This window comes from Anomaloglossus baeobatrachus, chromosome 6, assembly GCF_048569485.1.
Source record: "Anomaloglossus baeobatrachus isolate aAnoBae1 chromosome 6, aAnoBae1.hap1, whole genome shotgun sequence".
In the NCBI taxonomy this organism is placed as follows: Eukaryota; Metazoa; Chordata; class Amphibia; order Anura; family Aromobatidae; genus Anomaloglossus; species Anomaloglossus baeobatrachus.
Window position 1 is genome coordinate 135,787,012 of NC_134358.1, and position 17,314 is coordinate 135,804,325.

A 17,314-nucleotide genomic window follows, 5' to 3' on the forward strand; every position below is an offset into this window, starting at 1 on the left:
ATTATGATATGTTGAAGCGTTCCAGAGTTATTACATATAAAGTGACACTGGGCAGAATTGTAAAATTTTGCCTGGTCAGGAGAGTGAAAACCAGGTTCGGAGGGGTGAAGGGGTTAAATCATAGACATTCTATTTCCATGGTAACTGTAACCTACTTCTTCTACTTAAATTTGACCCGGAAAATAGGTTAAAGAGTAGAACTTAGTTGGAGTCAAGAAAATGTTGAAATGGTAGAAGCTAGATGATTCTGCCGCAGTCAGTTGCCTAACAGCAAGACAAAAGCGTGAGAAAAAAAAAAAAGATTGAGAATTGATAATTTCCTAGGACACAAAAAAATGTTTTTGATAGTTTTAAATGCAGTATGGGACAAATATGAATAAAATAGATTAATGAATTAATGGGTAACATATGTGATATTTTTTACAGACTTTCTGTAAGACATGTAACCTTAAGATTAATAAATTAGGTTTGCTGTGAGGCAAAATTACAGTACCTTGACCACCTAACGATAGGGTATGGGGTACAAGTGCCATTATTTGTAAAGCCAGCCCTAAGATAATGTACACATTTGCCTCAATTGATCTCCAATGATCAGAATGAACTTTGCATACTTTGGATTGATCAGAGTACCATGGGAGCCTTTTCAATTTCGCTAACACGATTTCAATTCTTTAAGACATCAATTATACTTTTGATTTTTATCTTAACTATGAAAATATGATTTAAGATTACTTAAAAGACTAAAAGCCTCTTAATGATTAGAAGAGAAACAAACACTTTTAGCATTTATAGAAATAATGAGAAGCAATAAACTAGAAAAGCAAAGATCAAGTTTTGCTAATATTTCCCTTTGAGACTGCAGTTGCTATGGTACCATCGTCACTAGGTGTATTGTATCTAAATATAGGGTAGAATCAAAGATAACATCGTATTTAGCAAGAACTAGAAAGATTCAAGTTTTAAAGAATTAAACACAAAGTATCACTTTTCCATTTCCCATTTGCTACATTTAATGAATGTAGTTCTATCATTAGAGAATTTCATTCATTCTGCTCATACAAGAAAAAATAATAATCAACATTAACCTAGAAAACAAGAGGTTTGAAGTTGGTGAAATTTAGTGTTTTTTCTCAATGAGTCTCCTGGAGATTAACTTTACAGAAGATGTCTACTTTGTAAACTCAATTAAAAAATACTTTAAGATACTGTTGTAGGATTTGTGCTTTAATAGAGCAGATCTTCATCTATTAACTGGAGCGTAGAATGTCTCGAAGGAGGTTTTTCTTTGGAAGATCCTGCATAGAATGGCTTTACAAAGATCTTTTTTTAGAGGATCCTGCATAGAGTGGCTACAAGTAGGTCTTTCTTTGGAAGATCTTGCATAGACTGGCTCCAAGGAGATCTTTCTTTGGAGGATCCTGCATAAAATGTCTCTAAGGAGATCTTTAGTTGGAGGATGCTGCATAGAGTGGCTCAAAGGAGGAATTTCTTTGGATGATCCTGCATATAATGGTTCCAAGAGGTCTTTATTTGGAGGATCCTGTATAGAATCAATCCAATGAGGTCTTTTTTTGAGGATCCTGCATAGAATGGCTCCAAGGAGGTTTTTCTTCGGAGGAGCCTGCACAGAATGGCTCCAAGGAGGTCTTTCTTTAGAGGATCCTGCATAAAATGGCTCCAAGGAGGTCTTTCTTTTTAGGATCCTGCACAGAGTGGCTTCAAGAAGGACTTTCTTTCGAGGATCCTGCACAGAGTAGCTCCAAGGAGGTCTTTCTTTGGAAGATCTTGCATAGAATGGCTCCAAGGGGATCTTTCTTTGGAGATCCTGCATAGAATGGCTCCAAGGACGATTTACTTTGATGGCTGCTACATAGAATGGCTCCAAGCAGGTCTTTTTTTGGATGATGCTACATAGAATGGCTCCAAGGAGGTCTTTCTTTGGAGGATCCTGCATAGAATGGCTTCAAGGAGATCTTTCTTTAGAGGATCCTGCAGTTTTATACAGCCCTTTAATTTTAATAGAAGACAAAATAGGAGCCCTCCATGGTGAAGTCCTGATAATAGGAAACATCAAAGAGTAGATGGAATCTGCTCACCTGCTGGAGTTGTGTGGATCAGGGACAACACTGATGAGAGTATTAACCCTAGAATGCGCAACCATAGAAATCTACGCTTTCACATACCTGGGGCCTTTTAGGCCTGTATACAAATTTGAGTAACTCAAATAGAAATACTTTTCAAAGTTTATTTGAGATGTGAATATTTCAAAACATTATAATTATGTGCATAAAACAAAAAAAGTAATTACACTGGCTTAAAACGCCCAATATATGCATTCTATATAATTCTTTATAAATATATAATGATTTTTTTGTCTAAAAGTTTTTTTATATAAAAGTTGTAGTAAACATGGTGCAGGAATATTTCTTTTCAAAAACTTTCCTTTTCAACATTACTGATTACCCAAACAATTTTCACATTTTTTTTGGAAGAATGTTCCTTGCAGACATTTGTCCACAAGTAGTACAGAAATGCTCAGATTTCCTTTCCTTTTTTGCTGGACAAATATAACAGCACTTTCTTTTTTTTTCTCTTGGCTCTGGATGTTCCTGAAAAAGTATACCACATCGGATCATAGCTTCCGTAATTTGCCTTGGCAAGCATTTCATGTTGCTTTGCTCCATCATGGTAGGCATCAAAAGTTCAAAGACAAAGTAAGAAAAGATAAAGACAAAGTCTTCCCCAGCAAAAGACTGAGGATCACATGTAAACCAAGTACAGGCATAAAAGGCCCCAGGTATGGGAATATGGGGTAGTCCCAAAAAAAGAGTTGTTTAACCGAAATGCCTATAACATAAAAATATATGAACAACTAGAAATTACTAACAACTATATACCTGAGGAATACCTAGAGTTTCAAAATTCTAACTAAAGTAATCTTGCAGAAAATAGAAAACAAGTAACCTAGCAGGCCTGCGAGGCCCCAGGTATGCGTTCTAGGGTTAATGAAGTGGTATTCCTGGTATACACTGCTACTCCATCGGTTGACGCAGACATAATGATGATGAGAGTAGTAGTGAAGTGCTATTCCTAGTATTGACTGCTATTTTGTCCATTGAAGCAGACATAATGGCTCATTAAAACAATTTGTGAGGCGAAAAATAAGAACAAAACATGGTCACGACGAAGACAAGGATGAGAAGCACAGTAGAAACACAACAAATATTTATTAAATGACAGCTGTATTTTAATAAATGTTCAATGTTTTTCTACATTTTCTCATCCTCGTCTTCATCATGACAATGTCCCCTGCAATGGCTTTCTTATTTTTTGCCTTGCAATTATTTTAATATGCAGCATGCAATGCCCTGTGTGGTAAAGCAGAGAAACTGAACAATTGCTGCTTAGTCCCCATAGATGTTCCCAGTAGTGAGTAACCCAGTTACCTTTGCTTACATTTGGCTGACTATCCTAAAAATAAATTTAAAAAAAATGGACTTCCCCTTTAACATTCTTTTATTTTATCTATGCAACACAAAGATATAGACATAATGAGGAAATATATGGCATTTCATACATTGGGACCATCACGATGGATTTCGATTTACAACTTAGACTGCCGGCTCTTTAAAATACTGTATACCCCCCGGGGGACACATTTTCCATTATCAAGGTCTGCTTTATGCAGATAACACATTCAAAAAGGCAATTAAGTTCCTTGGAAAGGAGATGAAAGACATGAAAAGAAGGCAGAGCAGATATTACATTATTCTCATAATTTACTCAACGGCATTTAAATAAAATGTAATGGCTTTAATGACAAAAGGAGTGGCCACTCAATGATGCCACTATTTTTAGGTGGCTTTTTTTTAATTTTCTAAATACTTTCTCATTTTGATGCACAAGTCATTATGTGTTTCAGTTTAATGGAAAAGAAAAAGTTATAAAAACAGGTGATAAATGAAAAAGTGGAGATAATACATGTAGAAATTATTTTATGGATTATATTTTACTGAAAAGGTCCTCTCAAAACTGACAGCAGGATGGTGATGTCTTGTTAATCACTTGGCACAGAAGCCAGTTATGTTCCTGAACAGGCAGATTTTTTTTTCAAATCGGACATGTCACTTTATATGGTAATACCTTCGGAATACTTCTACAAGTCACTGTTGTTCTGGACCAAATTTTTATGACACAATGTATTTTATGTCAGTTGTAAACTTAGGATAATATGATTTGCATTTGTTTTTTAAACTTGGAAATTTGATAGATTTAGAAAAATAGAAATTTCCAAAATTTGAATTTTTATACCCTTAAAACAGATAGTCATACTGCACAAAATAGTTACCAAAAAGCATCAACCATACATCTACTTTAAATAAAGATTTTTTTAAATATGTTTTTTTCTTACGATCCTCAGTTGTGGAGCTGCTCCGTATTCAGATAGTGGCCGTGGCCCCGTACTGCACATCTGCCTCGTATTGATCTGAATAGGAGTCTAGGAGGCGGATGTGCAGAATTCGGCTGTGGCCACTATCAGAAGACTGAACAGCTCTGGAACTTAGCATTTCTGGCCACCTCCTGCTGCCGCCTGCAGCACCGAGGCCAGCTGATCAGCAGAGGTGTCAGGTGTCGGACCCTGACTAATCAGACATTGATAACCTACCCTGCAGGTGTTCCAAGCCCCATTCTTGGGATCACTGGAAGACCCAGCAGTTGTATCCTCAACAATAAGCAAGTTACTCCCTATTAAAGGACCTGGAATAACTGGTTACTTGACTTCAGTAATAACGCTTTAATACGCCAGAGAACTTCAGACATTGAAAATAAATACGTAAAGAGATTTTGTAACATGGTAATGATTAACTTTAGCTCATAACAAAAGCAACATAATAAAACAAGCAAATTAGACCAATGAAGGATATAGAACAGGATATCCTGCCAGGTTGGCTTTTATTTGAAGCAAGATGGGCTTGCCTTGCTGGAAAATTCAAGGAGGAATGCTTAAAGGGGTGGTCCAAAATTAATATAAAATTTTATTCCTAAGTAGCAATCTATTTATTATAATAATCTAATTTTTTTTGTAATACACTTCAGTTAAAAATTCCCTATAGCTGCCTCACTACTCTAACCTCTTTTTTTTTTCTTAACTTTCTGTTTGATGACTCTTCAGTTAGGATAGTCCCTTCTCTAGTGAGCATACATCGGTTGTCAATTCCAGTATATGCTCAGTTGGAGCTCCCTGCTCACTGTACGATAGTACTTTCCCTGCACAGTGATAATGCGCTCCCTTGACGGCTCTGATGAGGAGTGAGGAAAAGGCAGGAGAGGGCAATGTCAGTGCACATTGTAGCAAAGACCATCCCTGCCCCCAAAACAGTCATCACTATTGGGGGTGGGACTGGTCTCTTCTCTCCGTATTCTGTTTTTACAAAGTGCACTAACAGTGTGCTCTCTTGCCAGCTTATCACTCCTCATCCACGGCAGGCGAGGGAGCGCACTGTCATTGTGCATTGAAAGTACTATCACACAGTAAGCAGGGCACTGATACTGAACATACGCCAGAATTGACAGCGGACACATGCTCGGTAGAGAACAGATTAGCCTAGCACCTGAAATGGACATCATTGATGAAGCTTTGTTTCAGGGTGGGGACCGAGGCTGTGGAAGAGGCATATTAGAAAAGAGATTTGATTAGAACAATAAGTAGACAGACATTTAGGAATAAAATTAATATTAGTTTCGGAGCACCCCTTTAAGCATCATGATTTGAGTTAAAGCCATATTATTTACTTTAAAGAACCAAATTACTAATTAACATCATCCGACATTCTACGTGGCTGATTACAAAACATCAGCATTTTCTATTCCTGAAGTCCTTAGCTGAAGATATTGCAGCTGTTTACTTCCATTTTGGTGTGCTGAAAACGAAAGAGCACCTTTTGATAAAATAAATCTAAGTTGAAAAACATATTCTTTATTTCTGACTTTAGACACCGCAACTGTCCATATGGCTCTTCACAGGGAAGCTTGTATTTAGCAGATTGGAGATCTGATGGTGCTTCTTTCACTAAGCAAAATATCTAAGTATCCATCACAAACTGTGGGATAAAGTGGAGGACATTGTGTGCACCACATTACTTTTATCTAATATAAGAACTAAACAGGTATTCAGTAAGCTCAGCATCTTATAATTCAGCAAATGAATGAATGCCGGACTTAATAGTAAACAAATGTCATCTTTATTAATTACTTAAAAAAAAAAATATTTAAAAAACAGAAATATGGAAAGGAGTAAAAAGCACGGAAAAAATTATAATGTAGGTGAATAGACCTATTGACCTGCTGATGAAGCATTTCTTAACATAATGCTACACGTTATACTCAGGACCGCCACTAGGAATTTCAAGGCCCCATACTGGCAAAATTTTCAGACCCCCTTGAGATCCTGCCCAGGCTCCACCCCAGCTCCACCTCCACCCCTTAAACCTTCCAGTCTTATCGCCAATCTTGGAAAAATGTGTGTGTGTGTATATATATATATATATATATATATATATATATATATATACAGATATACAGTCATATGAAAAAGTTTGGGCACCTCTATTAATGTGAACCTTTTTTCTTTATAACAATTTGGGTTTTTGCAACAGCTATTTCAGTTTCATATATCTTATAACTGATGGACTGAGTAATATTTCTGGGTTGAAATGAGGTTTATTGTACTAACAGAAAATGTGCAATCCGCATTTAAACAAAATTTGACTGGTGCAAAAGTATGGGCACCTCAACATAAAAGTGACATTAATATTTTGTAGATCCTCCTTTTGCAAAAATCACAGCCTCTAATCGCTTTCTGTAGCTTTTAATGAGTTCCTGGATCCTGGATGAAGGTATATTTGACCATTCCTGTTTACAAAACAATTCCAGTTCAGTTAAGTTTGATGGTCGTCGAGCATGGACAGCATGCTTCAAATCATCCCACAGATTTTCAATGATATTCAGGTCTGGGGACTGGGATGGCCATTCCAGAACATTGTAATTGTTCCTCTGCATGAATGAATGAGTAGATTTGGAGCAGTGTTTTGGATCATTGTCTTGCTGAAATATCCATCCCCTGCGTAACTTCAACTTCGTCACTGATTCTTGCACATTATTGTCAAGAATCTGCTGATACTGAGTTGAATCCATGCGACCCTCAACTTTAACAAGATTCCCGGTGCCGCCATTGGCCACACAGCCCCAAAGCATGATGGAACCTCCACCAAATTTTACTGTGGGTAGCAAGTGTTTTTCTTGGAATGCGGTGTTTTTTTGCCTCCATGCATAACGCCTTTTTGTATGACCAAACAACTCAATCTTTGTTTCATCAGTCCACAGGACCTTCTTCCAAAATGTAACTGGCTTGTCCAAATGTGCTTTTGCATACCTCAGGCGACTCTGTGGCGTGCTTGCAGAAATGGCTTCTTTCACATCACTCTCCCATACAGCTTCTCCTTGTACATTGTGCGCTGTATTGTTGACCAATGCACATTGACACCATCTGCAGCAAGATGATGCTGCATGTCTTTGGAGGTGGTCTGTAGATTGTCCTTGACTGTTCTCACCATTCTTCTTCTCTGCCTTTCTGATATTTTTCTTGGCCTGCCACTTCTGGGTTTAACAAGAACTGTACCTGTGTTCTTCCATTTCCATACTATGTTCCAGTGGAAACTGACAGTTTAAATCTGAGACAATTTTTTGTATCCTTCCCCTGAACAACTATGTTGAATAATCTTTGTTTTCAGATCATTTGAGAGTTGTTTTGAGGATCCCATGATGCCACTCTTGATAGGAGATTCAAATAAGAGAACAACTTGCAAGTGGCCACTTTAAATACCTTTTCTCATGATTGGATATACCTGTCTATGAAGTTCAAAGCTCAATGAGGTTACAAAACCAATTTAGTGCTTTAGAAAGTCAGTAAAAAGTAGTTAGGAGTGTTCAAATCAAGAAAATGATAAGGGTGCCCATACTTTTGCATCGGTCAAATTTTGTTTAAATGCGGATTGCACATTTTCTGTTAGTACAATAAACCTCATTTCAATCCAGAAATATTACTCAGTTCATCAGTTATTAGATATATGAAACTGAAATAGCTGTTGCAAAAACCCAAATTGTTATAAAGAAAAAAGGTTCACATTAATAGGGGTGCCCAAACTTTTTCATATGACTGTATATATATATATATATATATATATAGTGTGTGTGTGTCTGTAAATATATTATATATATATATATATATATATATATATATATATATATATATACACATACATATACACACAAAGTCATGACCAAAAGTGTTAGCACGAAAATGAAGTATTTCCCTTTATAATACACCCCCTACCCCGCCCCTCTCAATAAAATCTCTCTCACACTGCCCCATGTATAATATCCTCCCACACACCGCTCCTCTGTATATCTCTACCACACACACTGCTCCTCTGTATAATATCGCCCACACACACTGCTCCTCTATACAATATCCCTTACACACACACTACTCCTCTGTATACCGTCCCTCCACACTGCTCCGCTGTATAATATCCCACCACACACACTGCTCCTCTGTATATCTCTACCCACACACTGCTCCTCTGTATATTTCTACACCACACACTGCTCCTCTGTATAATATCTCTCCACACATACTGCTCCTCTGTATGATATCCCACACACACTGCTCCTCTGTATATCTCTACCACACACAGTGCTCCTCTGTATAATATCCCCACACACACTGCTCCTCTGTATAACATCCCCACACACAAACTGCTCCTCTGTATATCTCTCCATTTACTGCTCCTCTGTAAATTATCCCTCTCACATACACTGCCCCTCTATATATCATGCCACACACACACATACACACACACAGAATGCCCCTCTGTTAACAATAGAAATCCCAGAAATTTCGAGCTCCCCCCTGAAGTCCCGAAAGAGGGTCAAATGACCCTTAGTCCAAACTGACCTAACTAACTGGAAACTAAATGGCTAAACTCAATAGAAAACAACAACTTCCTGTGGTGCGACAGTAATGGCCTTAATTACAGAACAAAAGATGGTAATTATAGGATTTTAGCTAAAGTCCTTAATGTCATTCGACCCGTCTCTGGGTTCCAAAGGTAGAAATGTTAAATGACCCCTCTCTGGGGCTTCTAGTGTTAAATATCCTCCTGGTATATATGTCCCTCTCCTGGGCCCATCCTGATATAAATGTCCCCATCTTAGTTTATTTGTGCCCTTCCTAGCATATATGTTGTCCTCCTGGTATATATGTCCCCATCCTGGGCCTCTCCTGGTATATTTGCCCCTGTTAGGATTTTTTTGTCCCCATCCTGGTAAATATATCTCCTCCTGAGCTCTGTCCCCTTCCTGGTATATATGTTGTCCTCCTGGTATATATGGCCCCTTCCTGGAATATTTGTCTGCCGCAAAAAGAAAAAAACCCAACATTTTGTTCACCATCCCCAGCTCCCATGTCACATGACGTCCTCTCTGAGCAGCACATCATTTCAGCTGGATTGTGCGCATCCAGCTGAAGCAAGACAGGGGCTGGAGTCAGTGGGGGGTTGGGATCAGCGGGTCCCTCCACCACCCACGGCGATCATCTTCAGTTCAATGAGCACTTACCTGCCCCGGCCGGCTGCCGCCCGTGTCCTCGCCACCTCTGCCGCTCTGTTACCTCCAGCAGTGTAGTGAGGTCGCAGAGTGATGACCTCATCACAATGCTGTGCATTGGGAAGCGGGATGAAGTGCCTGCGTCCTGCTATGCTCCACTCCACAATTTGCATTCGACGCCTGTGAAGGGCTTCGCCTGCAACTTAGCGATGTATTTTAGTGGCAAAAACTACACTGCTGAACCCTCTGCTGTGGCTGTGCCTGGGGCCCACTAAAGAGGGGGGGGCCTGGGGCTTAACACTGCTAAGTAATTACACCGAGCCCCCTACACCAGTCATGGTTGTAATGCCCTGATGGTGGCCCTGGTTATACTGTGTTACAGATACGGTATAACATGTATACTATAAATGAACACGAAAAGGGTAGCTGTCTTGTCTTTTGGATTTTATTTTATTTTTTCCCACAATATATGATAAGTTAAGAAGGCAGCGAGCAGGGAAAGAAGTGGGAAAGGAAACAGATTTTCTAATATTGACCTTAATTATTAATTCATGCAAAGTTTGTTTAAAGTGCAATAGCCTTTTAACACAGCAAAATATATTGGACATGTTAGATTAGGTGCACACTTTTCTGCACCATAATAGATTGCTGATTGTGGTATGTATGGAAATGCTACATCTACAGTGTTATGTCCTGAAACCAAATGATATACACATAATTGCCTATGCTTAATTTCATGTCTCATTTGTTAACTACTTTTAGACTGCCCATAGGTGAAACTTCTGAGTAGTCCACGTTCTAATCTGTAAAACACTACAACATAGCTGAAGAGCAGGGACCCGACTAACAGACACAGCTGGGATCCTTATCGAGAAGCCAGAAATGGTTTGTTACTTCGTTTGTCGTCCAAATTGCAGTAAACATAGTGTTGAACAACACTGTATAGAAAGTAATAAGAAGTTCAATCAAAAATAGAAAGAAATATACAGCATCTGCAAAATAAGTGAAATAGTTACTTTAATGGTTTTCCATAAAAATAGGAATGATACAAAAGTTATAAAAACATGGGGAAAAGTAGACAACGGTCTGCGTGTTTCAAGCAGACAACCTTGCTCTCAATCACGATTGAGCTACCACCTGGATGCTGGCCCAGGACTTCCATGCACCACACCCCAATTATTCCTGTGTCTGGTGAGATGCCTACTCTTACCTCTGCAGTAATAGGAAGTGCTAACAGTGCTTCCTCCTCCAGACCAAGTGGTCATGTAATCAATAGGCATAGTGAGGAAGCAGGAGCTGCTAGGTTCTAGATTTTAGGAGTCAGCTCTTATGCAGACAGGAGGCTACATTGTCCCTATAACTGGGACTAATATACCAGACCAAGGGGAATGGGAAATCAAATAAAAAAAATAAAATATTTCAATTTTATCTTTTATGACTTTATGGGGAACAATATATGCAATATACCATGTGTTTTTGGATTGTAAGACGCACTTTTCCTCCCAAAAAATTTGGAGGAAATTGAGGGGTGCATCTTATAATCTAAATGCACCTTACCAGGAGGTGGTGAAGAGGGGTCGCAGGAGGAAAGCGCTGTGCTGGGGCCTGCGGGGTGCTGTGCTGGGACCTGCGAGGCACTGTGCGGCAGACTGCGCAGTGCACTGTGCTGGGGTCTGTGGGGCACTGTGCTGGGGCCTGCAGGGTACTGTGCAGTAGGCAGTGAGGCAGGGGCATCCTGAAAATGTCAGCGATGTCGGTTTCAAATAATGGCGCCCGGAGGTGGCACGTGTGCAGACGGAGCTCTCATCTCAAGATCTCATCTGTGCCCTCTGTACACCTCTGGCCCATTGAACTCCCTCCAGCGGAAGATGGCGCCCGGAGGTGGTGTGTATGTGGATTAGATCTCAGCTTGTCATTGAGGTGAAAGCTCTATCTGCGCACAAGTCGACTCCGGGCGACATTTCTTTGAAGCCTGCACTGCCGACAGTTTCTGGAAGTTGCCTACCTCAAAGCATCTGGGACACTTGCTGGCCACACTGCCTGTAGCATCGACCTGCTCCACCACCGCCTCTGCCTCCTGAGTCCCAGCTCCACCACCACTGCCATCCCCTCTGGTAAGAGAACACCGGATTATAAGATGAAGCACATTTTTTTTCTCTAAATTTGAGGTGCGTCTTATAATCCAATGCGTCTTATAAACCGAAAAATATGGTAAGTGAAAAATAAATAAGTGAGAAGAAATAAAAACAGAGATAAAGGGCTGGATTAATCCAAATCCACTGTTACTAGCCCTGCCCCGTAAAGAAAAACAAACAAAAAACAAAACAAAAAAAGAACTACACAGTTGTTGCAGAAAGACAAACACATATTAAAATGTACATCAGTGGTCCTTAGTGGTAATAAAAAATTGTGAAAAACAAACCTCTGTTTTCTTTATTTTTCCACCAATATTGCCACGTAATATCAGCAAAAAAAAAAAGAAAAAGTATGAAAATAACCCAAAATCTGAATCGCACATGACATGAAAAAAAGATGCCAAAGTGATTTGAATATCCGAATGAGAAGAAAAAAAAGGTGTATGAATAAAAGCAAAAAAGTGCCTGGTCTGGAAAGATTGTAAATGGCCTGGGCTTGAACTGGTTAAACTTATCTGTAACAATCAAAGTGCAACACAAAAAAGACAAATAGAGGAACTCCTGTATTATTATCTGTACCAGCTGCATCAAGTGCCCATCCTGTCTTCTATGTCCTTTCCACTTGTGCTTTTTCATGTATTTTTATGTGTTTTTATAGAAGTGTTGGATGGATAATGATGAAAATTGTGTATTATGAAGTACAGCATTTGTTCTTTGACGGTGATTTGTTAAATCTGCAGATGCATTATGGTCATTAATTGATGGGACTAAAGCCACAAATGCTTTACATCGCTTTGACTGGGTAAAACAATGAAGGGAATGAGGCACTTTGTTCTGCTGATAGACCATTATCACTACTCATTATTAACTTTTTATGGAAACTTGAATTATTAATTTAATTAAAACCTTATACCTTAGAAGACAATGCTTTCCGTGTGCATTTAACCTTTCGTCTTCCAGTGTTGCCCTTGGATCCAGACATGGTAATAAACAAATCCGTATCTGTAGTCGGCTTTGGAACTTGACTGATACTGATAAAAATTTTATAGGACTTTACTGTGAAAATGAAAAAATATTAGTTTTTATCATTATTGATTTTCTTTCTTCCATAGTAAGAAATAAAAGTTCATTTCATTGTATTTTACCTTTCCACATTTCCTAAGAGTTTGTGGCATCACCAAATTGGATACGGTAACAGCCCCAATATAAATGCAGCTGTTCAATCAGAGGGAACAGTTACATAGATCATTTATTATGTTCTTAGCTACCAATGAAATCACTATCTTACCATTATAGGAATTTTGGGCATTTTTTCTTTGCTGCCTCTATTAATTGTAGTTAGCAAACCTGTATCAGCAAGCCATTATATGGTCTATAATGTCCACAGTCCGGAGGTGAATTAGAAAGAGCAATCTGGGCTAGTGCCTGGGACCAAAGGCTCCAGGAAGGCGCTTGTGATAATATTTTTTCGCCACCACAGGAGGCACTTACAGTATCACAGGGCAGGGAACATTCCTAAAGCTTTGCTGCTGGCAATCAAGAATGGTAACGAAACTATGGGAAGTTCCAGTCCTTTTCTCTGTGACTGAGCCGGCGCTGGAGCATTGGCGGCATTGTGACGCCCTGGGCAAGCCAGGGGTCACAGGTCACAACACCACCACACCCTACACCCCAGTTAGGAACACCAAGGCTAACCTAAAATCCTTGTTGCCTTCTTCCAGGGGCTGATGTCCACACCAGGGGTGGGCCAGACGGTTGGCTCTGCCCACCGAGGAGTTCACAGCCCTGGAGGCGGGAGAACCAGGCAGATAGAGTTTAGGGAGTGAAGTAGAAGGAAGTGGTAAAGGAGGACATTGAGCGTAGTGACAGAAAAGGAACAGTTAAGAAAGCCTGAAGCTGGTCCGGGTGTGTGCCCCGGACTGAGACAGCAAGGTCAGCAGACGGCGGTGACTGTCTGCAGGGGTGGCTGTTTGGAGGTTGCCGAAAGGACCGCGGACGGGTGGTGGCCCGGCGGTACCGGAGCGGTATACGAAGAACAGTCAGCACCAGTGGCAGGGGCCTTTCGGATCCCGGCAAGGCTAGGAGTCGCCGTGAATTTGCCAAATCCGTTAGTGAAGGGGACCTCTGGGTCTCCCAACAAGCAAGTCCCGATTGAAGGCAACAGTCCAACCGTTGGAGAGAGACACCGCCACCGCCAGGGCACCAGTTTCTCAGGGCCAGCGCCTGCGGACACAGTAGGGCTCCTCCGGCCCACATCCAAGCCGGGGAGCGGGTTACCGGTGGGAACCCATCGCAACCATCATCATCTTAGGTGCAGGAAAAGGGACCGTCACCGTCAACTACTGGGGAAAAGCAAGTGCAGCCGTCCGTGGGAACCGTTTTTCCAGCCGTGTGTTTTACCGAGAATTGTGTCATCGTCTCAGGCTGAGTGAGTACCACAGTGCCGCAAGGCACAGCGCTGCCCCCCCCCGCGTCCCTGCACCCCACCAAGCCCTGCATCACTCACCTCATCACTGGGCCCCGGGACAACAACCCCCTACCCACGGAGGGGAGAACCAACAACTTTTCTGCTCCCTGTCATCAGTCCCCGGGATCCCCATACAGAGCAGCGGTGGTGTCAACAAATCACCACAACCGTGGGTGGCGTCACGGACAATAAACTATCCCAAATCCCAATCCCCTTTCACTCACGGGCGAGGAGCGCCGCTCGAGTCCCCGGGATCCGGCCCATCGCTCGAGCCACCGAGCAGCAGCAGCAGGCCGCAGCAGCAGCGGCAGCCGGACCCGAGCAGTGGGAGAGCGCGGCGTCCCCTCCTCCGCCTGCGACAACTTGGCGTCACGAACAGGATCTTACCGCTCTGCCATTTGGTAGAGGTGTGCCTTGTGACCGCCGGAGGTATCCGGCCGGAAAATTTCAGAAGTCGCCATCTTTGGCACGAAAAGTTCCCGCTCGAGCGTCTTCTCGAGTAGTAGAGGCACGAAGGCCAAAACCCCGCCCCGATAGAGGAGGGGCCGGAAAGAGGCTAAGGGGGACGAAATGGCGACTGGTCGCATGTAGACGCGGCTATAAAAGCAGGGACGCCAGGACCCTGTGGCCATCTTGTTGTTGGTTCCTGAGAGCATGACTGTTGAGATGTCTGCTCGAACTAAAAGCAGCAAGGCTCCCGCGCCCGGCACAGCGGCGTGGATAGAGAACCGGACTACCCCGCTGAGTCATCGTCTGCAGGCCCGGATGCAGCTCCTCCTGGAGGAGTGGAAGGCCGACATGACGGACGTGGTGGCCGCTATGCGGAGATGCGAGGTGGAGGAAGAATTGGAGGAACGGGTAAGAGACCCACGTCCCTGTATCCCCGAGGGGTTGGCCATCGCGGCTGAGGGGCCCGGCCTACACCCGTTCACCCTGCTGCCTCCCCCGATGCCCACGTTAGTCGCTGCCGCCCCGCCACAAGGCCCGCTACCTGCCCAACCGGTAGCGGTACCCTGCCAATCCGCCCCGGCGGACCAACCGGCTGCAGACGCCCAGGACGTCCCTGAATCACTCTTGGGGGAACCGCTAGGACCGCGGCCCTTTAATGAAAATGTGCCAGAAGCCCCGGCAGTGATTGTGCCAGACCCCGAGCCCGGGACCGTGGCATGGATGAAAGCCCAGGTGATTCAATTCCACCAACGTCAGCAGGATCAGATCTTCAGGATGATGGAGCAGTTGACCAACGAGGTGGAGATGCTGATTGCAACTGCCCCGATGTACGGGAGGGGAACAGATGTAGCAGAACCGACTGGTGACCCACGTCCCTATGTCCTACCAGGACCGGCCGCTGCGGCTGAGGGGCCCGGCCTAGTCTCGACCTATGCATCACCCTTGCCGTTATTTATGGGGTGCCTCAGTGTAAACTCGCCTGACCTGCTGCCCTGTGCTACTGCAGAAGAATCTGATGTGCTGGATGCTGGAGGCCGGGAAACTGCGGCAGCTGGCGGCAACCCGCCTGACGCAGGAATAGTGGATGGTGGCCCCGGCGCCGAAATCACTGCTGAGTTTGAGGGGGCAAGTGAGCGTGCCCGCTATGAAGGAGATCCAGTGGTTTTCTACACCCCACGCACCGGTGGAAATGGATACCGGGCACCCCTGTCACAGCAGGCATGTCAGTGCATGTTTGATATGCTGGTGGCAGGGGATGGGTCCGCCTCAGCAGAAGAATCTGAGTAGGGCAGCGGAGCACTGTTGCACCGTCCCCGTTGGGACCACCAAACTGTGTGTGTTTGAAAGTTTGAAAAAGTTTTGCCAAAGAATGAAAATAAGAATAATAACCGAAGATTGACCTGATTAGCCATGTGATTGGAACCGGCCGTTGCCGGCATTGTTGTCCCCGTGGGGACCCTTCAAAAAGTTGTTTGCACAGAAACTTCTATGGACAAGCCCGAGAACTCGCAGGGCAACCACAAACGTTAAGTGGGTTGTAAATAAATATGTTGTTGCAGCTACCGTAACCGCCTCCGGAGAGGCAGGTTGGAGGGAGGGCCCGCAGTGGAGCAGGCTGGGGCCCAGCCACCACAGGAACCGGTGGCTACCCTCTGGAGGGGAAGGACAGATCCCGCTCGGGTAACTTGTGCTGGACTGGTGTCAAGGGGTGCTGCCTGGGTTTTAGGGGCAGCATCAGGGCCAGGTTACTTGGGTGGGAGAGAGCGGCAGCCGCAACCGTTTAAAATGTTTGCAACGTTTAAGTACCGAACCTCCCGATGTGGGATGATGTCATAAGTTGTATTATGTTTACCTTTTATATATTTTTCAGAAAATAAAACCGGTGTTGGACGGGCAGCCCGCGGATGGTCTGCATTTTGCTAAGGGGGAATGTGACGCCCTGGGCAAGCCAGGGGTCACAGGTCACAACACCACCACACCCTACACCCCAATTAGGAACACCAAGGCTAACCTAAAATCCTTGTTGCCTTCTTCCAGGGGCTGATGTCCACACCAGGGGGTGGGCCAGACGGTTGGCTCTGCCTACCGAGGAGTTCACAGCCCTGGAGGCGGGAGAACCAGGCAGATAGAGTTTAGGGAGTGAAGTAGAAGGAAGTGGTAAAGGAGGACATTGAGCGTAGTGACAGAAAAGGAACAGTTAAGAAAGCCTGAAGCTGGTCCGGATGTGTGCCCCGGACTGAGACAGCAAGGTCAGCAGACAGCGGTGACTGTCTGCAGGGGTGGCTGTTTGGAGGTTGCCGAAAGGACCGCGGACGGGTGGTGGCCCGGCGGTACCGGAGCGGTATACGAAGAACAGTCAGCACCAGTGGCAGGGGCCTTTCGGATCCCGGCAAGGCTAGGAGTCGCCGTGAATTTGCCAAATCCGTTAGTGAAGGGGACCTCTGGGTCTCCCAACAAGCAAGTCCCGATTGAAGGCAACAGTCCAACCGTTGGAGAGAGACACCGCCACCGCCAGGGCACCAGTTTCTCAGGGCCAGCGCCTGTGGGCAAAGTAGGGCTCCTCCGGCCCACATCCAGGCCGGGGAGCGGGTTACCG

General features: G+C 43.5%; 1 protein-coding gene across 1 annotated transcript in view; it reads right to left on the reverse strand.

Moving 5' to 3' along the window:
* RP1 (RP1 axonemal microtubule associated) overlaps nucleotides 1-17,314 on the reverse strand; it is a 752,859-nt gene that overhangs the window by 124,538 nt on the left and 611,007 nt on the right. Inside the window, exon 47 of the mRNA XM_075316343.1 lies at nucleotides 12,715-12,857. Coding sequence (XP_075172458.1) covers nucleotides 12,715-12,857 — 143 coding nt within the window. The remainder of the gene's footprint in view (nucleotides 1-12,714; nucleotides 12,858-17,314) is intronic.